This window comes from Nilaparvata lugens, chromosome 2 (assembly GCF_014356525.2).
Source record: "Nilaparvata lugens isolate BPH chromosome 2, ASM1435652v1, whole genome shotgun sequence".
Classification (NCBI taxonomy): Eukaryota; Metazoa; Arthropoda; class Insecta; order Hemiptera; family Delphacidae; genus Nilaparvata; species Nilaparvata lugens.
The window spans coordinates 75137879-75165115 of record NC_052505.1 but is presented as its reverse complement, the minus strand read 5'-3'; the positions used below and the strand labels follow the sequence as shown (position 1 = coordinate 75165115).

The window sequence follows — 27237 nt, the reverse complement described above, 5'->3', positions numbered from 1 at the left end:
CCAGTTTTTGTGCAACCGGCACTTAGACTGTATTTTAGTCTGAAAAATTGGTAGTTTCTGTACAATAATTCCTTTGCTCTCCACCTCTTTTGAATTTCTGGAAGGCTTCAACAGGCATGAAAAATTAGTCAAGACCATGTTGCCTCAGACCAGTAGCATCACACATTCATTCAGGTAAACCAGATTATGTAATAACAATTTTTTTCAGCTGGTTTTCCAAATCAATCACAATACTTATTCTGAAGTTTTCATCCCAACTTCAACTGTTTGTCAATAATCATATTAACTAATATTTTACTCTCACATAGTAAAAGTAAAAAACTTACAACTGACATGTTTAGTAGATAAAAATGGACTTGACTAGACAGTTAGTATCGGTTCTGTACTATTGTAAACTATCATTTTATTTTTATTACATTCTCACGCCATTACCATTATCATAAAATTTTAGGATTGGTTTTTTGATCAGAGCGTTACTCTTGTAGACCTAAACATTACTATATAATTATCATGCCTAGGTACTAATTATTGCACTCATAATGGAATGGGCTATACGGTACGACATGAATCGAAGCAACTGACTGTTGAATTTCAACAATTCCAGGAGGCATGCATAAAGGTGCGTACAGACTTTCGCTCTGCTCCGCAACCGAACTTCACTCCAGCAGAGCGATTGATGACCGACCGGGGAGCAAGAGTGGATCGACCGGGGAACGCGAGAAGAGCTAACATCTTCCGTAATGTTCATGATGGGTGCGACTGCAGAGCGGGGGCGGAGCGACTGCGGTGCGATGGAGGAACGATAGCGGTACGAGGGCGGAGCGTGCTCGGTGCGGGTTGGAGGCGCGTATATGTGTACGCAGCTCAAGATTTGTAGCTTTACCTTTATGATGGCGTTCTTCTGGATTTTTAATTTGCATCTTGATTAGTACCACAATTTCTGTTATCATATTATTTTCACAAATCTATTAAAATTATATGACAATGCTTAATATTATTAATGTAAGAAAGGTAGAAGGAGTTGAAGACCCATTTTTAAATAAAATAATTTTTATTGAAACATATCAACTATCTTCTTTTTTAATAACCAATGAACTGGCTCCTGACCTGCAACATATAGAAGGTATTCAAATTATAAATACTCGTATAATCCAGAGGGAGTTTTATTTATGAATCAACAAAATTAATAAAGATGTAGAGTTTCGTACTCTTGTCAAGTTATGATCGACTCTAATAAGAATCAATTTATTGATTGAACCAACCTAGCGTTTAAACTCATGAGTCAGTATTGAGCTAATCAAGAACAAAGAAAATATTATTGTTTAGTGCCATGCATCGAACAGTGTTTACCAAGAGAAATATTAATACAATTATTTAAAGATGGCACTTCTAATCATTCTTGCCACACTCTTACCAGCTAATTTTCTAATGTCTAGAAAATCCCAAACTTCTCCGCGGAAATGAGGTGGTGCACCGTTATGCTGAACAAGATGAGCAAGTGCCCTTTTACTATCAGCATGACGGTGCACCAGCTCATTTTGACGGAAAAGTTCGGGATTTTCTAGACAATTGCTTTCAACTTCGCTGGATTTAGCATGCAGGGCCAATTGCTTGGCCACCTCGCTCACCGGATTTTACATCGATGGATTTCTTCCTGTGGGGTTTATTAAGGATAAGGTTTAAGTTCCGCCTCTACTAGACAATCTTGATGAACTCCGAAATCGGATCACATTTGGATCGCTGCGGTTGCACAAGTTTCGCCTGATATGCTGGTACGAGTGTGGCAAGAAATCGATTATCGGTGGGATGTATGTCGCATTACCAACGGCTGTCACATCGAACCCATACATTAAACTTGAAGTGTTTTGTATCAAAATGACACCTTTCTCAATTATGTAAGAAATTTATATAAATATTTATGTGCTTTCAAAGTTGTAAAGTCCTGTTATAATCACCCTGTATATTGCTCTCAGAGCTATTGCTAGAGCTGTAAACCTCAAAGTGTTCATTGTGCATTGGGTGATGAGTGGATTTTGAATTTTCAATTTGAAGCTCAATTTTTGCAAGCCGGACACAGCAATGTCTCCCGGCCTCACAGACCAAAAAGTTACTGACTCTTTTATTCCAGAAAGTAATGAGTGATTTCTTACGGTAGTTTGGTAAATAGTTACTCAATACGTCTCTCCTATCAATACCAGAATCATGGATTCAAAGAGCTGATTCAGCTAAAACATGACTTCTTAAAATTAAAACACCTTGAGTTCTACAGAATATAATTGAAATTGGAAAATTTGATCATTTTCCCTATTAACTTACATTTTTCATAAATCGTTACACTTCTTGTAGACACCACTGGTTGATTAAGAGTTAGTTTCTCAAGTACTCTAGACTTTAGGAGATAATCTTGACGATAATCTTGACTTTTGAGAATATTTCATTGATGATTGAAAACCATAAATCCATTACATTCTGGAAGACTCTTAAGATACATAAAAGAGTGTTGGTGGTTGGATGGTGTAAATGCAGTCTTGCGACGAGTTACTTAATGACAGTGGCAATAATATTCATACTGTGTAATCGGAATGACAGTTTGGAACGCTGCAAGATAAATTTGTTCTCGGTTTTATTCTGACTGAGAACTAATAACACTATGAATATATAATAACCTACTGTATAAAAGTATTCTGTACAATGATAATATAATTATACAGAATATCATATCAAATTCTGTATAGTTCTATTCTTCCTAAAAACTAATGATTGTATGATATTATTATACCTGTGTGTTTTGGCATGTTTCACCAATGCTGATTTGTTACAAAACGGTTGTTTGCAAATGGTGCACTGGAAGGATACATCCGAATGCATCTTCTTCACATGACGGTAATGGACTGAACGTGTCTTGAATGTAGCACCACACAGCTCACATAGAATCGGCCTCTGTGTTGAATGAGCAGTCTGGAATTGAAAAGAAAGTTAATTTCGTATCAACTTGAAAATAACTCGAGTATTTAACATTGGTTACTAAGTAAGTTAGTTGAATGTTGCATCAACTTGGATGTTCAAGAGGGATCAGTTCCGTATAGATGGAAAAATATTCATCACTTTTAATAAGAAACGAGAAGAAGGACAATGATAATTGGGACGAACACAATATTTAGACTGAAACTGAGCTTATCAAGGCTTAGGCCCATTTATGCAACATCTACGTTGAACGCTGATCCAGTTCAAGGCCCGCCACAAAGTAGACCCACGCTTATCCATGAAAAGCGACCCACGCCTTGGGATGTTTTGAAAACCATTGCTATGCTTCTCCAGACATCTGTGTGATGATAATAATACATGCAATTAATAATTCACTTGTCAGCTGATTGATTATGAATGATTCTATAGCAATGGTTTACAAACATCCCATGGCGTGTGTTGCTTTCCGTGGATTAGCGTGGGTCTATTTTGCGGCGGGCCTTACATAAAGATCCAGTTTTTCATTGAAAATGCGTTACCTGGTTTAAACCAACAGCTTATCAATCTCTATCCGTTTAATCCGAGATGGTGCATATGGCTTTAAGTAATCCAGCTTATCGTACTTGGTCTAGTATTTGGTTGCTAGTCAAAACAGTCGTGTTAACCTAAGATTTGATCCAAACAACGTTGAAAAAACACCGCTAGGGCCCTGTTGCATGAGACAATACAAGCTAATATTTCAGTAATTTCCCATTCCAATAACCAGCTGACTACTAATCTTATTAGTTGATATTTTCTCATGCAATAGGCCCCTGAATTGCGTTCTAAGGCGTATGCTCCATCCTTCAATACATGAGTAATTTACTCAAAATGCAATCCAATACATTAAAGAGAAGTAAGACAAGAACAAACTCGAGAGGGACTTGTATGGCGAACCTACTGACCATGTGCTCTTTCATGTGAGCCGAGGTGCGGCATACTTTACTGCAATAGGAGCAGACGTGCGTCTTCGACGAGTCGCCGTCGCCGTGGACGACCTTGTGCTGCTTGAGTGTGTCGAGTCGCTTGAACGATTTGCCGCAGTGATGGCAGAGGAACGGTCGCGCCTCGCCATGCATGTCGTTTCTGTGTCTGGTCAGGTGACTTTTGTTCTGAGTTCTATAGGCGCACTGTCAACAAAGGCACAGGCATGTTATTGGAGACGATAACTTATCTAATGAATTATTGTGTGTATGAATCTTATAATAGTTATTTGTGTTCAGTTTTATTTTATTTATTCTTTTTACAATGGAGCACAGATCGGGAGATAAAAACTAAGAATACCTTGTACTATTTTTCTCCCAAATTTAGGTAGCATTAAAAGTCCAAAATGAGGTTATGTCTTCTAGATTTCCATAAAATTTTCACTCCAAAAATATTCATACAAACCATTCTTTTGAATTTAGATTTTCCAAATACCAAAATAATAATAATAAACACTCAATTATTTTTAAAATAGAGAATATTCACTTATTAGAGAAATTTTTTAACACGAACCAGAAAAACAAACTTACTCCTAAAAGTACAGCTGACTCACTTTTTGACTCACGTTTATTGTGTAATAGTCTAGTGCGCAAAGTGGCACTTTGTAGTACCGAAGTTAAAGTTGACTGTGGAAAAGCGTTCGAAGGTTAATGTGGAGTATATTATTGAGTGAAGCATAGATACTTTGCATAATACATAAGAGTATTATGCATAATAATACAAATAACATTTCTCCTACAGCGAGATTCACGTTATAAAATGAGCATTTGATTAACATTGATTGCTCATCTCTAATTGGACAAAGCTCTATCCCTTTCCAGCTCCAGGTGCCAAATTGTGTATACTATTCAACTCTCAATGTATTTCATCTCAGTTATGAAAATTTACTAAATCATGAAAAATTGATTTTCTTGGAGAATAAAATGTATTAAGATTTGATCAGTATTAACTACATTATTAGCAGCGATTATGTAGAAGAGTTAAATAGGGTTGTAGGTAACTAAATTTTGAATGAATTGTGTTTCTTGATATATTTGAGACCAAACGACTCTTATGTTTTTAATATAAATCGTAGTACATCGAGACAAAGGAATATCCAATTATTCAAAAGCCAAAAGCTTTGAACTTTGATCATCTAAGCGTTCAATATGAAATTATTATACAGGGTGTCCCACGAAAGGTGTAACAGCCGAAGACCATGGATTCCACATTGAATTTGCAATAAAAATGTCCCGTAAAATTCTCTGATATCGACCTTAGTCTTAGAGATATATAGATTTTTCGATATTTTTGAAAAAATGTAATAACCAGAAAACTATTGGTCAAAATCTAATCCCAAGAACATGTTTGTAAAGAGGAAGGAATTTCCAATAAGATTCATATAATTTGTTCCCTTAATTGACGTTTTTGAACTTTTGAGTGTTCAAACTGTTTGAAATTGGCTTTGAACTCGACGAATGTACTTTTTTCAACTTTGAACGCTAATAAAAAGTTCAAAAACTTGAAATAAAGGAATAAATTATATGAATCTTATTGGAAATTTCTTCCTCTTTCCAATGTCCTTGGAATTAGATTTTGACTGATAATTTTCTGGTTATTGATTTTTTCAAAAATATCGAAAAATCGATATATTTCGAAAACTAAGGTCGATATAAGAAAATTTTACTGGACATTTTTTGTTGCAAATTCAATACAGAATCCATGGTCTTCGGCTGTTACACCTTTCGTGGGACACCCTGTATATATATTATACAGTATTATATATAAAATTATAAATTATTATACAGGAAAAAATTAACTCTTAGAAAACAAGACTGTCTGGTGCTGGTCTCAAATGAATCACGAGAGCAAAAAAACGTTTACTCTCTGAATAAATCAAAAATATTTCACATTAGTTGTGAACGTAACCAACCAACTTACCAACCTGATCGCAATCCCAGTACTCTTTTTGTTTGACAGGAGCATGAATTCGTTTGTGGTTGTTGAGATCGCGCTGTGACCCAGTTTTGAATCCACATTCGGCACACCTCAGTCTGTGGCCTGTATGCTTACTTTCAATATGTTTGATCAGCAGCTTCGAGTTATCAGTTTTATACGAGCACAGTTTACAATTGACCAATTTATCCTGGTTATGTTGCATCTCATGTCTTTTCAACATGCCGAGACGAATCGTCCTGTATGGACACTTGCTGCAACTGTACAAAGAAACATGTTTTTCGTGTAGCTTTAAATGTTTTTGATAATGATTCTCACGCTTCGACTTGAACGAACACTGCGTACAGAAATACTTGTAGGGCAGATTGCTTTCGTATTTTCTTCTCTTCTCCAATTCGTCACTCCTTCTATCTACCACGTCGTCTTCATCATCGATTCGCAGCAATTGGCACAACTTGTTCAACGGGTTGTCTTTGTCTTTTGAGTTGGAAGTTTCTGTCGAACTATCATCGCCTGACGCTTTCGAGTTGTCTTCGCCTGGATCCAGAACAATATTCATGTAGATTTCATCTTCCACTTTCAAGCAAGCATCTTCAGAAGCCTGCAACCAAATCAGTTTAGTAGAAAAAACAAACATTTACATGCTCACAACAAAAAAGATCATAGGTTGAATAAAAGTAAATATGGTAGAATCCATATTTTATATTTTCATTTCACTAGAAATGGCAATAAGGAATGAAAAATTGAGAAAACATGAGCAATCTGCAGAAGAGCCAGAAAAATCGTGTGAATAGCTCAATTATGAACTTCAATCTGAGAACTTCAAATCAAAGTTTGAATTGGAACAGCTACGGTATGTAAATTGATTCATGTCATAATTTTATTTATAACACTTTGGAAAATTTATTTTTTCCCAAAAATTCAAAATCTCTATTAAAAAAATAAACAATCAAATACATCCCAAAAAGCAAATACAATATTGTTTCCTAATTTCTAATATGTGTTCCCTATGAGCTACCCTGTGTGGGGCACTTGAATATAAAATAAAATAATAATATACAAATTTAAATATTATATCATGAAGAACATAATAATTGAATATGATATTATATTGAAATGAATGAATATGTCAATTTATAATCATTCTTGCTCACATTCACACGCACACACACACACACAACTTGAAATTATATACGGAGTGGTTGCTGTTTTTTTCTTATCTAGTTCAATTTACTTCATAGTTAAACGTTAAATGAGAGTAAAAACCTAGCTGAGAGCATTTTATAAAAATGTTGGTATCAACTGCCGCAGGTAGAATATTTTGGTCAATTGTATTATCAACTTGATACAACATGAACTTTGAAGGGAATATTTTAAAGGCAAGGAGCACCGTTTACGAACTGCATGAACTAAAGGAAAACATTAAAAAAATAGTGCTATTATTCAAGATTTTCTGAACATTCATTCCAATAATTAATTCGAAATCCAATGAAAGCTATATTAAGAGAACTAAGGACTTCTTCTACTGCAAATATTGACCAAAGAACTGAATAGTAGAAGACAATACGTTGAGTGAAACTGTCCAAAAAACTGTGCCCAGACACTACCACCTAGATTTACAAATTTAGTACATTTAGGTGGTAGTTGCCCCGACCGGGAATTTTCATGATACGCCGGATGGAAGCACATCTTTCTGATGCCATTGATAAAATGAAGGAGCTTTTGGACACTTTGACTGTTAACCTGAACTGCCTTTCCTAAGGAAATTACTTGTTTCATGAATTTATTCGTGGAAATGATAATATTTCAAAAGTTCTTGTTCTCTGCGCTACTCTGTATCGAAAAATAATTTAAGAGTTGATTCAAATTCAACCTTCTAGTCCTCCAACTTACCTTATCATCAGTCTCAAGTATGGAGCCAGTCACAAAGATCAACTGTTGTTGAGTGCCATCAACATATGTTGTGATTGATTCATCCTCATCACCAATCCGCGCTTGCGTAGTTTCACAGTTTTGCGACAGCAAATCCAATTGGTCTAAATCGTCAGCAATCACAAACACATTGCGCTTGCACACTTCAATTTCACCGGTTTTTGTTGTAATAGGACAGTTAGCAGAATCACTATTTTTCCAGTTTTCAACGAATATTGTCTCAGCTTTTTTGACGTTGCTGGCCTTATTGATAATATCGCCGTTTACACGTTCCTCGAATACGACAGTGGTGCCAACCTTCAGAGCGTCGATTTCACTGTTGCCAACTCTGTCTTTCTCCGGTTGTTCTTCCACACCAATGGGAATTTCATAATGGTCAGCTTCTTCCGCATTTTCATCAGCGCTGATTCGAGATTCGGATACAAGTCCCAGTAGTTTCATCTGCATAAAAAATATAAATATATATCAAAATTGAATAAGTGAAGGAATGAAAATTACATTGAATGATAAAGACTTGATATTCTTAATACCACTGATTTATTAATCAATTTGAGATACTAGTTTCTGTTGTTACACCATTAGCAATCTCTAGTAAACCTGTTTACGTCTGGAACTCCTATATAGGAAGTCCTGTTTACGTTGAAACTCGAAACTTGTTTACTGGAGATTTATAATGCTGTAACATCCGAAACCAGTATCTCAAATTGTTTTAATAAACCAGAGGTTTTGACAATATCAAGTCGACTTTATTCAATATCTACCACAACATCACCTTCAAAGCAACACAAAAATTGAATAAAGATTGATTACTGGAAGGATACAAAAACACTTACAAGACACAACAAAACACAAATAACTACACTTTCCTATTCAGTAGTAAAATGATAATAAAACAACAACAAATGGGGTTGCTAGATATTTCCATGTCAACTTATCAATTAGGCTACAATTAACAAAAGTAAATCTGTCTCGTAAATCTGAAAACTAAAAATCTGAATTCATCGAAATAAATTTAATTTTTGTGATATACTTCAAGAACTAATATTCTTATAAAATAAAAAGCACAATATGTTGTCTTCTCTGTATAAGGTACAGTAGTATCATTTTCACAAAAAACTTAAGTTTCAATCCTCAAAACTTGCTCATGGCAAGTTTTGAATGAATAAAATTATTAGAAAATAAAACATATTGTGTTTTTATTCCATTATGAAATGATTAATCAACATACCTGATATAAAACATATAACGTCCAAATTAGTTTTACTACTATGTGCAAGCTCCAATCACTCAACCGGCAACATGAATTAAATCATAATTAGTAGTAGTCTCGAGAGCTTGAAACTCAGATTTTTTGTTCGTCTGCAAAAATCCTTCTAAATAATTATTGAATAAATAATAAAACCTCCATATCTATTCTATTCTATAAAGTTTGTATTACAGAAGGCTAGTGACTTCTAGTAGAACTGATGCCTAAATATGATTTCAAATTTACCTGAGCTTGAATTATATCATCCCATTCTCCCTGCAAGGCAGGGGAATCCTTGTCTGAGCTTAAATCGGCAGTAAGTTTGAGGCTTTCTGCCACGTCTTTGAGAAGAGATATTCGATCCAAACTCTCAGGTAGCAAAGCGAGATAATGAGGATTGAGTACAGCTCTAGCCCACGAGAAAACCTGCAAAATTAACAAAAGCTCTTAAAGAATGTTCATGTTTAGCCTACTTATACATTATCTCTTATAATATTATGAAAAGTAATTCAAGATACAGAATAGTGTGATGAGAATGATTGAATCTAATTGACTTCCTTAACTAATCTCACTCCGATACATTACAACTGCTGAGGGAATATAGGGAGCCACCGGCAGTTACCCCGACTTGGCGCAGAGTGACACCTACGGAAATCTTGGAATGGCATCCAGGATCAAGAGTTCTGCAAGCAAAGACTTTTATTATAGCCTATGTCCAGTAGGCTCGTGAAAAGAATTTCAAGCTTGATAGACATTGCACGACTTCGAACACGATTGTAGTTCTTGAGCCATCTAAAGTCTGTCCCTTTCTCTTCGCGGCGACTTCGACCTCGCTTAGGATCCCCGATCGTATTCCGGTAACCTGAACCCTATACCTCGTATCCTCAAGCAGTTTCCAGATTGCTATTCCCTGCCCTATGCAGTTTATAGACTAGCGGAACCCTATTCCTTCTTCCTTAAGCGGTTTTGAGATAGCTATTTTCTACCCTACACAGTTTTCAGACTAGCAGATATTATCCTCCTTTGTACCTCAATCCAGGGCTCTCAGTTTTCAAACTGCCCGCCAGCATCACACAGTTTTCAGACTGCATACTACCTTAAGAATAGTTAGCTGTACCAGACAGCTAGCTTCCCTGTCGCAGTTTTAGATGAGCGACCACTTATCCTCCTTTGTACCTCAGTCCTGGCTTCACAGTTTTCAATATCTGGCATTATCAATATTTATCATACCAATACAAAGTATCAAATATACAATTCCCCGGACCTTGGACCATGGTTAAGATACTGGAAGTAGGTAAATAAGTAGACTAATTACCACATGGAATGTGAGCTGGAAGGATGATGGAGATAGCTAATGAAATGACAAAGTTCAAGATAGAGTTGATTGCTCTCCAGGAAATACGATGGCACGGAAGTGGAAAAATATAAAAAAAGATTTCTCAGTGTTGAATAGTGGGCCAGAAGACAGAACAGGGCAAGGTGGAGTAGGCTTCATGATTGGAAAACAGCTCAAATCATCTATACTACATTTCTACCCTGCACGCAGCAGACTGTGTCGAATAAGAATCAAAGGCAAATTTAGGAATATATCAATAATTTTTGTGTATGCACCAACTGAGGAGGGGGAAGAAAACGAAAAAGATAGTTTCTATGAAGCTCTAGAGAGGGAATGCAGAATGGTACCCAAATATGACATGCTGATAGCGATAGGAGACTTGAATGCCCAGATTGGGAAAGAAGTTTTTCTGAAAACAGTGGCAGCCAAGAACACCATACATGATGCAACAAATGAGAACGGTTTGAAATTGAGTAAATTTGCAATAGCAAACAATATGATCATCAGCAGTACATGTTTTCCAAGGAAAAATATTCATATGGTACCTGGACCTCACCCTCATCAGAAACAGTCAATCAAATTGATCATGTGTTGATATATAAAAGACATGCCTCGTCAATCATAAATGTGAGATCCCAGAGAGGTCCAAATTGTGACTCTGATCACTTCCTTGCCTCGGTGAAGCTGAGGGAGAGACTATCAAGAGTCGGATACGAAAGAGGGCTAAGAAGGTGCATGCTGGACATAGAAAAATTGAGAAATAGAGAGAGGACAGATATATATGAAAAAGAACTTGAAAAACTTATCCCTGAAAGCCTGATTAAATTCGAGGGTGATGACAGGAATATAGAGGAGATGTGGGATGATTAAAAAAGAACAGTAAATGAGGTCACCAAAGAAAGCCTTGGGGAGAGAGGTAGGGGAAGAAACATGGAATTTTTCATGGATGATGAGTGCAAGGCAGCTGTAAACCAGAAAAATGACGATAGCCAGTCGATGATGCAAAGGGAAACAAGGAGAAATCGTGCTAAGTACATGGAGAGTCGGAAGACAACAGCCAACAAGCTTTGTAGAAGAAAAAAGAGAGATGAGAAATCTCATTGAAATATGGAGGAAATGAACGAGCGAAACGAAAGTGAGAAATTCTACCAAGCAGTGAAAAGGATGAGAAAAGGTTTCCAACCAAACTTGATTGCATGTAAGGACTTGAATGGAAGAGTGCTTGGTGAAGATAGCGAGATAATGGATAGATGGGCTGACCACTTTAGCAGTTTATTGAATCAAGTTGAAGATGAAGAAGACCCTATAATATATGACAGTGCTGAGCCCCTGATTCAGCTTCCAACATATGCTGAAGTGGGAGAAGTTATAAAAAAGCTCAAAAATAATGAAGCTCCAGGAGGGGACTAAATAAGAGCTGAGTTACTAAAAGTATGGAGGAAAAAAGATGAGAAGAGCCATGCATACCTTGATTTTATGGTTGGTTTTGGGAACAAGAAAGAATGCCTGAAGAATGGAGAATTGGAACGATATGTTCTATTTTCAAAAAAGGTGATAAAATGGTATGCAACAACTTCAGGGGAATAACTCTGCTAAGTACTTCATAAAATATTTTATCTGCATGGCTTCTGAAGCGTCTAGGTGTGTATGTGGAACAAATAATGGGAGAGCAATGTGGTTTCAGATAAGGAAGAAGTACAATCGATCAAATCTTTACCATGAAGCAGATGATGGAAAAATGTTTTACAGTGTGATACATTTTTAAGTTGTGATACAGATCCACATCTGTTTTTTGTTGATTTCCGCCAGGCATTCGATAGCATCAGGGGAGAGAGAATGATGAGAATATTACATGAAAATGGAATACCGAGAAAATTGACTAGTCTCATAAAGCTAACAATGTCCAGCACAACCGCTGTAGTAACACTGAACATTCGGCTAGTTTTGTTACCTATCCAAATTAAGATAGGTAACAAAACTAGCTGAATGTTCAGTGTTACTACTGGACAAGGCGATGCTCTGCAGCACTATTCAATTTGGTTCTAGAGATTATAAGAAGTATTATTATAAGGTATTATTTATAAGAAGCATTACTATAATATTTATTACATAGGTATATAATTTTTTCCATTTTTCAGTATTGCTATAGGCTACTTCGTACTGTTTGCTTTATGAACTCACAGCTAGCGCACAAGTTTAACTTTGCTGGCTGTGCCAAATCATTCATGTTTTGTAACTATTATGTAATTTTGGCGAAATAAACATTTTAGTTTTTTTAGTTTAGATGGTGCTCCAGAACCTCGGCACAAGCGGAACTATAGTCAACAGAACAAACCAAGTATTAGCTTATGCAGATGATGTTGTCCTAGTCTAAAGAAATCAAGATAGCCTCAAAGAAATTTTCAGCAAAATGAGGGAAGAGGCAAGAGAGTCTTGAAGTTAATATCAATAAAACTAAATATATGAGAATGACTGCAAATCAAGCCAGAAGGCAAGTGTGTAATCTGGAAATAGCCGATGACTGTGTTATAGAAGGCGTCAGAGAGTTCAAATACCTTGGGGTAACCATGACAGCAGACAATAAGACCAGTCAAAAAATACACAATCAAACAATGATGGGCAATAGAGCATACTTTGCTAATCAAAAAATATTTAAAAGCAAGCTAATATCCAGAAAAAAAAATTGTGAAAATGTTCATGACGCTAGTGAGACCAGTTGTAACCTATGGGGCTGAAACATCTTGAACAAAGATGAAGAAGCATTTAGGTCATTTGAAAAAAAAATGTACAGAAGAATCTGGAGACCAACATGTGATGGAGGAGTGTGAAAAGCCAGATTTAATAGTGAGATAGACCAGTCCATTGGAGCAGGAAATATGGTGGGTTTCATAAGAGCCAGAAGGATTGAATGGCTTGGACACTTAGCCAGAATGAGTAACGAGAGGGTACCATCAAGACTCCTGGAAGAAAGAATGCTTGGAACGAGAAAGAGAGGTTGACCACGGACAAGATGGCTGAACGACGCGATTGGAGACCTCCGTGTGCTGGGCGTGGCAAACTGGCGACGGAGTGCACAGGATAGAGACGAATGGAGGCGCTATGTTGAGGAGGCCAAAGTCCACCCAGGACTGTAGAGCCGGATAAAGTAAAGTAAAGTAACTACCACTTTAGTGATTACTATTTATAAATATGTAATAGTATATTTCGCACCTAGGGCCGAAAATGAGACTTTTCCGGCTCGAAATCGATTTTCAAGTCCGAGGCCATAGGCCGAGGACTAGAAAAGATTGAGAGCCGGAAAAACATTTTTGCCCGTGGTGCGAACGCTATTTTTCGCCACAAAAAAATAATAAAACAATAAATATATGAGAATAATTGTTTATTAGGCACTTCCGAAAGCAAAACTAGAAGGTCATAGCTCTAGCAAATCTAAGGTAATCTGAATATCAGGAAATTCTCCAAGTATTTTTTTTTTCATTTTCAGTGAATACAATCACATATCATATAAATATGATCGGGAAAGAACAACAAGCGTGGCCCAAACTATTCTGTTCCCAATTTTTATAATGAATAACATGTCCGTAAAAATAGGTTGTTTTAAGTAGTTCCAAAATTATCCACCAGGTTTAGTAGTAAACGCAGTACTTAAGCTAGTAATTTGTCTAAAGAACCTGAAAGATTATGTTCAATTATATTTTAATGAGGGAGAGTTTATACTACTTTTTTATTCGTTCAAATCAATAAGATAATAATATTATGAATGTTTTGATTCTTGAATAATAAAAACAAATAATGAAATTTTTTTTGGATCAACTGTTTCAGCGCACTTGAAATTTGGACGATCTGGATGTCAACAATGCTTGTTATCGGAAGTTGAGGTTAGAAGTCCTATCCTACTCTGAAAATTGAATTTGAATAGTTTATAATATATCTTATTTGTATTTCATTCATCCAAATAAAATGATAGTATCTTATTGCAGAATACTTTATTCAATTCTAGAATCATAAACTGATTCCGTTTCATAAACTATTTTGTAAACATGTTCACATCAAATCAGAATCAGCTGACTTCAAGGTTATTTTACAGCCCTAGGGCCGTAAAAATTTTACCGGCCTGGTCAGAAAACAATCATTTCCGGCCTCCATATGACGCACGAAAATCAGCTCATTACATCCAAGTGGGGCGAAAACAAATTTTAGACATATTAAATTAAATCATGTTTGGAAGATTTAGAGTTACCATATCCATAAATTGATGTACATAAATAGTTAATTAACTCTTTCTTGCCCCTTGTGTGTTGGGGGAGCGTTGAGTCAAACATCGTACTTAAGAATTTGCTGAAAACCAGAATACACCCACAGTATTCCTGCTTGTCGAAGGAGGCGACTAAAAGGGACCCCCTTTCCAAAGCCCTTCTTCTACACCTTAATATGCTTTGGAACTTTTAATTTCTAGAATGGCACTTTTCCATTGTCTGAGCGTTGTGTCATTCTTTCTTTGTTTTTCTATCTGTCGGCCTTCCTTAGCCATATTCTAACTTCTTCTTTGGCCAACCCAAAGTGCGATGTGGACTGTGCTGATGGGTGGTGCTTTTATTTGGTGGCTCTAACGGTGCCTGCAGGATACCAGGCGCCCTCCTGTAGTATTTAGCCTTGCGGGGTTCTAACTGGGTCGACTCCACTTCCCTAGCTGTTCATGGGAACCACATGAGCAAACCAAACCCCAAGGGAACTTCAAAAATTGCCTTGTCTTCAGACTCATCGGGATCTGCTCCATCAGGGCAGGTTCCTGAATCTAAAATGGGTGCTTCAGGAACACAAAAGGATCTGTTGCACTCTTATGTAGAGGCTATGAACATTGAGAAGGCTTCTACTGATCACGACATGTTATATTACTTAAGCTGAATAAAACCATCCCAACTGCAGAGGGAGGATGAGCTTCTCAGAAGTCCAGAAAAGCAAGAATCTGCAGAAATGCCTGAGGATGCAATAGAGCAGTTTGCGGGTGTAGAGACCAAACCTCACCACTGCTCAAAGAAGGGCGGTCATTCAGGCAAATCTTCTTGCGGGAGGTGAGGCTTTTGACTCTGCAAAGTTTTGGAGAGGTAAAAAGAAAAAAAAACAAGAGACCAGAGATTATTGAAACTCCAGGCACAAATGTGGATTAAAATGCTGAGTCGAGGGTGTCCAGGTACCAGGCGCCCTAGAGGCAATTTGGCGACCCCTCCCTCAACGGAAGGACCTACAAAAAAGACCAGGAGTAGAACTCACGTAGGACACGATGTCCAATCAGTCTGAAGAGACTTCCAAGCATATCACTCTGGATTGCAAGAGACTAGAGGCAAGGAGAAGGGCTCTGTTTGGCTGCAAGCAACCGGGTGATGAATGGGATTTTAGTATCTATAGGGAAAAACTCCTGGATCTTGTAAAGGACTAACGTACTAACATACTTAGGACGCACAATAAGCTCCGATTGAAGTGTGGGGTTTTTTGAACCTTTGGATCCTTGAATCCGTCCCTTCTGCGGAAGAAGACTGGACAAGTAACAAGTAAGTAAGTTCTAAAAACATAACCCTTTCTTAAAATGTACATTTTTTATGTGTATTCACTTAAATGTTTTCAATTACCAAGGAAAAGTACCTACTAAAAATAGATAATAATTCTATTAGTAATTTATCTATTACTCAGAAACAACTAACGATCACATTACAGTGCTTGTTACTTACCTGACACGATCCCATTTCTCAAAGCAAGTTGTTCATATAAAAATACTAATAGCCTGCTTCAATGATTTTTGAAACAAAATTTTAAAGCATCATTATAGAATTATCTAATAGTAAGTTGTATGTACTAAGTTATGTTGTATAATTTTCAAGTTACTGGCTTACTGGAAAGTTGTTTGCTTTTTTAGGTTAGGTTTTAGGTTACAGTGGGCAGTTGGCAATGCAGTGTGCTGATGCGCTGTAAGAAGGGGAACAACCACCATAGCATCGACCTTAGACCAGTTATAGAATAGACACGCTGGGAAGTCTAGCCTCTGAAGCCAACATCTACTGCCAAATCCACCCTTCTTGACATCACAACAGTGACGTCACGCATCGTATGGAAAACTTTCAGATTATGTCTATTTCAGATTCATGGTGTTTTTAGGTTATTTCTAGCTATGGGCAAAAACGATATCGGTTGTTATAATGTGTTATGTGATATCAGCTTCAAAGTTACCATAATACCTTCAGCTTCATCCATTACCCACAATTGCGGGATCGATGGCATCAAAAAATCAAAACACATGAAAAAAACTGTAACAGTTCAGATGGCAGTGATCCAGCGCTCACGCTCTCAATAAAAATTCAAATCATCACCCATAAATTTGTTCACACTGTAGTATGCCTTTACACACAGTAGCTTCCGGACGGTTCTCCTGAAGGCGCCCTCATCCAATTGCTTCACACTATTAGGCAGCTTGTTGTAGAATTTCAGAGCTAAAATCCAGTAACTGGCCTGTGATCGGTGGAGGCGTCTCCTGGGATATCCAACAGCTCACTGCGCCAGGTGTTGTGGCGGTGGATGTCACTACGGGCAGCTAGAGTATGCTGTATCTTCTTGACATACACCAAGCACAGGAGGATGTAATGGCTGAAGACAGTCAGTACACCAAGGCGAGCAAAGATGGGCTTGCAGTGGGCAAGATGATCGCTGCCTGTTATAATTCTTATAGCCCTCTTTTGCAGTCTCAGCACATCAGCAGCCCCCGCTGAATGACCCCAAGCAAGCCATAGGTAATGTGGCAATGGAAGAGCGCGTGATACATCATTATCAGGTACTTCTCAGTCACCAGGCCCCTCATCTTGAGCAGCAGAAAGCAAATGCGGGAGAGTCCACTGGTTACTTGCTGTATATGACTGTTCCAGCTTAGTTTGCTGTCCAAGACAAAACCCAGCAGCTTCACTGGATTCTGAGGGTCACGCGACTCACATGACAAGCTGCAGATGATCCTTTGGGTCTTGTCCTCATTCAGCTGGAATCGATTAGCCAGGAACCAAGAAGTGGCAGATCGAAGATGCTCCGCAGATGCCTCTAAAACCCACTGAAGCTCAGCACCTGATGACAGTGGAGATGCATCATCCGCGAACATCAGAGAGGAACTGTGGTCGTCGAGGCCATTTATCATGACAAGGAACAGTGTAGGCCCCAGCACCGATTCCTGAGGAACACCAAAAGTTACCGGAACGGCTGAGTCCTTCCCAAAAGGTAAGAGCCCAAGATGGAGAGGGCAGAGTCTCTAAGACCATAAAAGCTCAGCTTTCTAAGAAGAATGCCATGGTCCACGCGGTCAAAGGCTCGGCTCAGATCACAAACAGCAAGAGCAAGAGACTCACCATCCTCAAAGGCAGCATCAATCCGCTCAGCCACATGGTCGACTGCACCCACTGTTGATCTCCCAACTCGGAAACCAAACTGCATGTTGGAGAACCATTCTCCTCAAAAAAGCCTCCAGCTGAGGCTTTATCACTGCCTCAATCACCTTGCCAAAGACAGGAGTTATGGAGATTGGCCTGAAGCTACGAAGGTTCTCACGATCACTCTTCTTGAAGACTGGGACAGTTCTTGATGTTTTCAAGAAATCAGAAAAATTTCCAGACCTCAAGCACTCATTGACAGATGCAGAGAGCCAGGCAGCTTTGCATTGGTTAGGTGCATCCTCAATCTGTCGCTCAGTTGTCAACCTCTTAGCCAGCTCGATCCTCCTCTTGTAGAATTGTTTGAAGTTTCTATATCTAGCAGAGCTGTCAGCATCACCATCCTCACATCGGTTCTTGAGGGCGAGCATGAGTCCCTTAAGTCTGGCCAGATCATCAGTATACAGCCTCCCTGTGGCCATCCAGATGTCTAGGTCTCCTCCTTAGTGCCTGGGGGCAGTGAGGCCTGACAGTCTCAGGGAAAAAGAAATCGAATCTGTCACGAAAATATTGAAAAAAAGCTGCAAACAACTCAGTACCACCTGAGGAGAGGAAAATATCATTCCAGGATGTACTGGACAAGACACCTCTTAAACTTTCAAGGGTGGATTCATGCGACACGTGCGACACGTGCCTCAGCCGCTTTCGGGAGGATGCAAGCAGTCCTCAAAGCAGAGTGGTCATCCCCATGCAACTCTATCACATTTGTGCTGCAAATTCCAGACTGAAGGCTAACTGCAATGTTGTCAAGGCAAGCTCTTCCTCTTGTAGGCTCAGTGCAGGTGATATACATTCCATAACATTTTAGCAATTCAATAACAGATCGAGTTTTTGGAGCATCACTGATAAAATCAACATTGAAATCACCAGCAATCAGAGTTTCAGAATCATATTTCTTGGTTAAAAATATCAATAGCCGTTCAAAAAGTTTACAAAAATGCACAAAATTCCCACTAGGTGAGTGATACAAAGACACAATTATAACAACTAATTTAGGCACTGAAATGGCAACCACTTCAAGGTCAAGTTCGCAACAAAAAGGGGTTACATCAATAACATTGAAGTCAAGGTCAATTCGAACATAGAGGGCACATCCCCCACATCACGTCACACATCTACAAAAAATTGAAGCAAGAACTAGGTCTGATATTTTCATATAGAAATCAATTTCAGAATAACTCAAAAAATGTTCATTCAAACATAAAATGTCAAGTTTTTCATTTTCTACAAACAATGAAAGTAAGCCCTGTTTGTTTCTCACGCTCTGGGCATTCCAGTGACCCACGATTAGTTTTGTATTCTTTTGAGTATTATCATTTATAAACCTGAGTAGTGGTTGATGCTTGATTTCCTAGAAAAACACGGGAATTAACACGGTTTCTGTAGGGTATGAATCGGAGCACAAGAGCTCCCGAAGGCCAAAATTCAGAATTTAATAGCTTTTCCAAAGTATCCAAAGTAAGTATTTTCCAAAGTAAGTTATAATGAGTTTTGAAAATAATAAGGTATGGTAGCCTACAAAACTTATTTATTGTCATGCTGCAATGAGTTCACTTACATCATAACCAAGGATAATATTACAGTTACAACTTACAATATTTATGTGTATAAATTTCAACTTACACATGAAAAGATATTCCACTTTTCTCCTAAAAATTTCAGTGCAATTATATGCTGCGCAGGAGATTACAATTTTCATTTTCATAATAATTACATAAATAAATAACAATCTGCTATGGAAAACAAGCTATGTTTAACAAAAATGCATTGTTTAACAATGTCTAAACGATGTGTGACGTCACTGTTGTGACGTCAAGATGGGTGGATTTGGCAGTAGATTTTGGCTTCATCGACTTTTAGTATGAACTATGAATATACAATTGGCCGTGTCCATTCTATAACAGGTCTAAGGCATCGAAAAACCCTTAGACCAGTTATAGAATAGACAAGGCCTATCTATGTATATTCATACTGAAAGTCGATGAAGCCAACATCTACTGCCATATCTCCAAATCGTGACGTCAGCATCAGAAAGAAAACTTTTCTGTAGAGTTTGTTTACATTGTTTTCAATATAATAGCAGAGACAAGAATAATATAGTCTAATAAGTCTCTAATAAATCTCTTACTTATCCTTCATCTATGATAATAGTGAGGTCCACGTTATAATGACAGTATTTGATCAACTTTGGTTTTGCTATCCTTGTCCATCATTCGACAAAGACGGTGGTACTATCCTTTTCTAGGTCCACAATGATGACAATTATGTTTTTGACAGTGTGGAGATATAATTAGTTAATGCAGAGAATCGGCATCGCTATTCTATCTTTAATCACTGCCATTATAAGGTGGACCACACTATAGCAGATTGTGTCTATTTCAGCGGGAGCACAGCTGGAGTTTTTTATTTTAATGAATAATAATTCACATCCTTCTGAAATAAACACAATCTGAAAGTTTTCTATCCGATGATGACGTCACGATTTGGAGATATGGCAGTAGATGATGGCTTCAGATGCTAGACTTCTTAGCGTGTCTATTCTATAAAAATAATGGTCTTTTGACAAGTCACGTGATACATCTATGAAAGTGTGACCAACATACTAAATGATTAACAATAATAAAATAATTCACAATATTTTGTGGAATATTATATATAATAATTTTCAATAAAATAATTCATGCAAGATAAGACAATATTTATGTTATGATAAAATATTGATGTTGAAGCCGTTGAGAATGTACGGACTTTTGTTTTCTTCTCACTTCTCAGGCTGATAAGTATTTAGGTTATATATATTTTTTTTTTGAGCGGTTATTTGATTATTTGATGATATCGGTTTTCGGTTGTCAGGTAGACTATTTTTTAAAAGTTGAGTATTTGTTATAGAAAACAACATCAATTGCATCTTTAAAAAATAAATAATTTTTGACATAAAAGATGACCCTTATTTTACTCTCTTCGAACAAGATGTTGAATGTTACAAGTTTACTCATCACACTATAGAATGTAAGTGAAAACTTTTAGTCCTTGTACCTATTACATGATTGATTTTATAAGGACATGAGCTTCAGGGGTGCCCAGCCCCCCCAAGGCCAATGGCGCATGCCCCCCCCCCCAATTCAAGTGTTATGCCCCCCCCATCCATGTGTAATGACCCCCCCCCCAAAGTACCCCAACTCCCAACTCTTTAGTTTTTAACATTAGTCAGTGTATGACAATAAAATTCACATCTTAAGGTGCTTACAGATATACGCGCCGCGAACATGAGCAATTCACTTTTAATCAGCTGATGCCAAGCTTTTTATATCTGTATTTTACCGTTTCTGTAAAAATACAGATATAATCAGCTGATTGAAAGTGAATTGCTCATGTTCGCGGCGCGTATATCTGTACGCACCTCTACATTCTAATCTTCCAAAGGACATTATTTACCTTTGGTCTTGTGAGGAATTCTTTCTGTTTTCATAATATTGTAAAAATATATACCATCGTTTCTTATCTCTTTAAAATAGAAATAAAGTATTTTTTGATATTATTTTTGGGACTAGCAGTGCACCCGTTCTTGTTCGGGAGGACTAGAAAGAACTACCTACATGAAGAACTATCAGGAAAAACTACATGACACATATTTTAATAGGATATTAAAAGATAAGTAAGGGAGGCTTTGCTTTTCAAATGTTAAGGTTACTTATAAAAAGTTGAATAATAATATCATTGATAATTCTTTATTGCAAAAGAATATTGCATAGCAATCTTGGTAAACATTCATACAAATTTGGAACGATTTTATTCATACAATATATAATGTCGGCAAGTTTAGGTACTGTATTCTAAATCTTATACTATTAAACGAGCAATTTCTGTTTTGATGTTTAAATTTTTAGATGTTTATATGTTTGTATTTCACCGGATCTCGAAAACGGCTCTAACGATTCTCACGAAATTCAGAACATAGTAGGTTTATAATATGAAAATTCGATTACACCAGGTCTCATCCCTGGGGAAACTCGCTGAAGGACATTAAAAGAATTTATTCATCCTTGGAAAAACATCTGATAATTTCGGCGTCTGTTGATGATGGAAGTGAGTGAGCGAGTGCATGTGTGTGGGACTGAGACAAAATTATGACTCAGCTAATAAGAAAACAAAGATATTGTCAAATTTCACTGAAAATTTATTAAAAACTTTAAAACAGAACCATGGTTTCACGTAGTTAACCAACGCATCATCAGCTGTACTGAGGAATGAGGATACAGAAACATTCTTAACCTAATCTTAGCAGTCTAGAGCTCCTAAATAATTGGGTGGCAATAACTAAAGTAATGAAATTAATGAATATTATACATGATATCAAAATATATACACCTTAGTAATTATTTTCTAGGTAAAAAATTAAATTTACTTTAGAAAAAGGGGATATTATTATTATTATTATTATTTTTTTTTTTTTTTTTTTTTTTTTTTTTTTTACCACTCTGTACAGCTACAGCTGGTCTGTTACTCTGTCTCTGACTTGAGGTATTTGGCTTGACAATCTATAGGCTATTTGAGAAAAAATTTACTTGAAAGGTTATATTTCAAACCTTTAAAAATTACAGCAAAATAAAGTATAACACAAATTTCAATGATAAAAATAAGTTGAATACCAATGTCCTAAAATTCAATACAACAGTCCTATATTGGTTATACTATATTATGTACCAGAAAACCTTGAGAAATAAGATGGAAAATATACAGAATGGCCATATAGGTTACAATAGCTCATTACTTACAAAAATGAGGAACTTGAGAATAAAATTGGAAGTAGCCTATACCATTAAAACAAGGTTTGTTTGATCAAGACTACTCTAATCGTTCAAAGTTTTATCGAGTTTTTGGCTAATGGTTATGTGTGCCTATTCATACTGACCTCCAACGAGCAGAAATATTGGAAAAATAATATAAAGTTGGGCTGCAGCCAAAACCTAAATTAACTCTCATGAGATTGATGTTAAAATGTGTTGGTGCTCATTATACTTGAACAAAATACTGTATAATTATACTCTATACAGGGCTAATAATTACTATTGGGAAAATTCAAACATGATTATTCTAAACTAGTTTTTGAAAAGAACAAAAATATTACTATTGTATCATCTTTCAATCAGTGAAAGATTATTCTTGACTATAATGGGATGATAAACTGAAGTTAAAGCTCTCCAAATTTAAAAACTGTAGGATAATGTTAAGCAATTGTAAATCTAACTTATAGGTGGTTTTCAACTATTCTACTTATGCTACAATTTACGAATTCGGTTTGTTCATTCAGGCTTGTGACTGAGTTATCCTTTTCCAATTTGTGGATTTCAATGGCCTCTAATACATCCAGTAGTTTACTTTTCTGGCAGAAGTGGATGAGCTCTACATCATTAGCTGGATTGAAGTTGTGGCCAGTGTCTAAGAGGTGTTCTGCAAATTTTGAATTACTGTTACCTAACCTCCTAGCAGTTAAGTGTTCTGTAATCCTTGTTTGGAAAGATCTACCTGTTTGGCCCACATATTTGGCATCACAATCACTACATTTCAGCTTATACACTCCACTCTTCTCCCAGTCGTTGAAGTTGTCTTTGGAAGAATTCAACAGTGAGTTGAGTAAAGGTGCCGTTTTAAAAGATACTTGTAGTCCTTCTTTCTTGATCACATTCCCTAATCTGTGTGAAACCTCCCCTATGTAGGGTAATTATATGACTCAGCTGTTGAACTTTTGTACATAATTCAATCAGGTACTTAGTGACAGTTGTACAAAAGCCGGTTAAATTTTAATCCTGATTAATTCCAGTAGAACCAATCAGATAAGCTATCTTTTTGAGATGGTCTTCTGTGATTTGGTTCACGTGACATGAATCAGGATTAAAATTTAACATGCTTTTGTGAGAGAAATTTTTGTATTCCTCTGCGAATTAATCTCAATCCACTGTGATTAGATAGAACCTTTCTGTATGAACTATGAATATTTATTATAATTTCTTCTTTCGTAATAATTTGTATATGCTTTTGTAGGTACTCTAGAGCGGAGCTCGGTGCCCCGATATTTATCATGAATTGGAATAGGTTGTCACTGATGTTGTGTGTTGGTAGTATTTACTTTTTAACATTACAGGAGTAAATAACACAAGTCGAACAAAATGTATCTTTAAATGGTTTGGTTTTTGGAATAAAGATATCATCTGAACAAGTACATTTTGTAATTCTATCTATTAATACCAAATATCGGGGCACCGAGCTTTGCTCGTTATTTATTCATTGATAAACAGATTTATTTCATTGATAATCATTTCTTTAAAATGATTGGGGAAGTACTAACAGGCACAGCCCAAAACTGTTACTTACCCGAATTTTGATTTATTCACTACGAAAAATATATTTCGTCTGTGATTTATTCACAGACGAAATCATCATCTGTTTTTCCAAGATCCTTTTCATGTCCTTCAGGGAGTTTTCTCACGGATGAGACCTAGTGCAATCGAATTTTGATACCATAAACCTACTATATTCCGAATTTCGTGAAAATCGTTAGAGCCGTTTCCGAGATCCGTTGAACATAAATAACCAGATAGCCAGATATAGAAATAGAAAAATATAAACAGATGTACATAAATTGCTCGCTATTATAATAGGATAACAACTTATAGTCCAGTCAAATGGTCGTTTTTCAGGAAACAGCCCCGAAATAATTTTTTTCGATGGTCCTATATATATTTTGGGTCGCTGAATTCTAATCTGAAATTTGCTGACACACCAGAAGGCGACTTCACCCCAAAATTTTGGATTTTTTTAAGTTTTCCATTTAATCTCGAGAACCTTGAATTTTTCGAGAAAAAACATTCTCTATATAATATTAAAGATAATAAATTTCCAATGAATTGAGTGGTCGCGCAGGACTACTTTTTGGATTTTATATCTGAAGTGTTCCACAAGATACGCAACTTTGAATGTGCGAGAAATTTGTGATATTTTCCCCATTTCACAGTCTGGCATATGCAACGTTGCGTATCTTGTGGAACACTTCAGATGCAAAATCCAAAAAGTGGTCGAGGTTGTGATGAATTTTCTCCTCTTTTCACTCCCATGAAATATACTTCTGTTTTCAATACGTACCGTTCAAAAGTTACAGCCAATTGAATGATGATCTTTATTTTCTCATTTTTCTTGCGATTTTACTGTTATTAAAGAGTCTCTAAAATGAGTACAATGCATGATAGAAACTTGCGATTGGTCTTAAATGAGAGAAAATTTCATGCTCTATAAGCTGAGTTGCCCTAAATTGATCTTGCATTACTGTTATATCGAAAAACTGGCGAGACTGTGAAAATGAGGAAAATATCGCATATTTCTTGCAACAGCAAGGAAACTCAAACACAGGACCATTAAAAATTAAAATGAAGCAAAGGAAATCAGAATAATAGTGGATGATGGAGTTATAATTTATTTTTGTCAAAGATTTACCTTCAAACTCATAGGCTTAAAAATTACTAAAATCCCTGCATACAAATATTATCAATTGTGCTTATGCTTTATATTGAGTTACACTTAGCAAAATATAACATTGTAAAGGTGAGAAAAATTAACTACATTAGGATATCTCTATTTAATACCTTGATTTTTTAATCATAATTCAAAATGTTGACATAAAATATACAAAAATCATGCCCCCCCCAAAAATGTTGATGGCGCAAATTGCGCCATGCCCCCCCCTTGTGGGCACCCCTGATGAGCTTACTCAGGACTTTAGAATGAACCTGACTTGGATATGATTTTGATAGAATCAATCCAGTTTTTATTGTTGATTATGATGTTTGTGATACTGATATAAAATGTAGCCTTTTCAGAAGGAAAGAAAATAAGGAAGACACTAAGCTGGCTCTTATGTTGTTTAGTAGAGTAGGCTATCTAGGTACCATGTAGCCGGTGTATTTTATTCTGTACTGCGAAACTGGTAACTTACCTTGAGATATTAAAAAAATTACTTACCGGTACCGTATAGTAAGAGATCGATTAAATTTTTTTTTCATTGGTCCCCAGTCTGTATGTGTACAATTTAACAGTCTTTGCAGAGTGAAAATTGACTTGATTACTGGTTCAGACATTTATCATTATGGTACTCAGTCCAAAGGTTTGATTAGAGTAGAACAGCACAGTATTATTCCTTACAAAACTATTTTTGATTTGAAGCAATATGCGTCGCAGAGAAATGGTGGGAGATTGGTCAATTACAGTGATGAATACAGTCATAGGTAGAAGCTCAGTTGCCAATTCGTTGATTAGTCTCAGTCGACTGAATACTTTTAGACAGGTAACTTTCCATGAGTAGCATGAGCACATAAACAATCACTAGAAAGTAGAGAACGCTGGCCGGTTCAGAACGGTAACATTGCGGATCTGTATTTCCTACCTATCTCTGTTGCGCATGTCCCTCCAAGTCAAAAGTAATTTTGTACCTACTATAACTTTGATTATAGTAGGTACAAAATGAAAGATACATATGAATGTATCAATTCATATTTTAATTCATAATTTCTTACTGAGCTCTTGTTGCAACTCACTGCTTGAATAATAATGTGGACATTAAATTGCCAACAATGTTTATAATGCGTCGCCCATTGTGTTGTGAGCATTGATTGAAAAATTCGTATTTTGTGAGCTATCAATACTCGACACAGCGACACCTTCCGCAAAAAGTCAATCAAAGTGAGCTCTCTGTTGATGAGGAGCCTTAGAGATGTTTGTGTTATCGTTGGCCCTACCAATCGGCATTCCCTCACCTGACTGCTTGAGGTTACCATAGTATTCCGCTTTGACTTCTTGCAGATGACGTAGAAAATGAAGCTTATTAACCAATTACTGTACATGAATCCAGCCAAATGTTGATGACGAAAAAATTATTCACAATATAACACAAGCTAGACTTAAAACTTCCTTAAGCTGCGTTTACACCGGAGTTAATAACACGAGTTTTTTTTAAAAAACTTATTAACTTGACTGAATCGGCAAAAATTTATCTTAACAAAAGTTAATAACTCGTGTTTCTAACAGAAAATTCCTAGTTATTAAAGAAAATGTTATTAACATAATATTTTAATGACTTTTGTTATAACTCCGGTGTAAACGCAGCTTACAGTTTTGCATTAGTATTCAGTTCCTAGTTTTATTTTTAGATATTACAAATATCAAATAATGTGGTTTTGATAATAATAATAAGCGTTCTAAGATCTATATAATTGATATCAACTAATATCGCTCTTGTGATTGATATAAATTTATTTCTATTTATAGGTCAAACCCGAAATTCATGAAGATAA

General features: G+C 36.5%; 1 protein-coding gene across 1 annotated transcript; it reads right to left on the bottom strand.

Moving 5' to 3' along the window:
* Positions 1-1018: 1018 nt before the first annotated feature.
* On the bottom strand, positions 1019-16384 carry LOC111052435 (zinc finger protein 660). Its single transcript, XM_039421733.1, has 7 exons — positions 16163-16384; positions 9347-9526; positions 7816-8295; positions 5912-6523; positions 3909-4133; positions 2780-2958; positions 1019-1107 (listed from the first exon to the last, which is right to left on the bottom strand). Exons 1-7 carry the CDS (start codon positions 16175-16177, stop codon positions 1065-1067), a joined length of 1734 nt encoding a protein of 577 aa, XP_039277667.1. The 5' UTR covers positions 16178-16384; the 3' UTR covers positions 1019-1064.
* Between the last annotated feature and the right edge of the window lie 10853 nt (positions 16385-27237).

Bases quoted from the DNA above. Each gene is read 5' to 3' on its own strand.
- LOC111052435 (XM_039421733.1), bottom strand. The intron at 6,524-7,815 runs GTAAGTTGGAGG...ATTTGGTTGCAG, and splicing joins TACTTGAGACTGATGATAAG to GCTTCTGAAGATGCTTGCTT. The intron at 1,108-2,779 runs GTATAATAATAT...TATATGTTGCAG, and splicing joins AAACATGCCAAAACACACAG to GTCAGGAGCCAGTTCATTGG.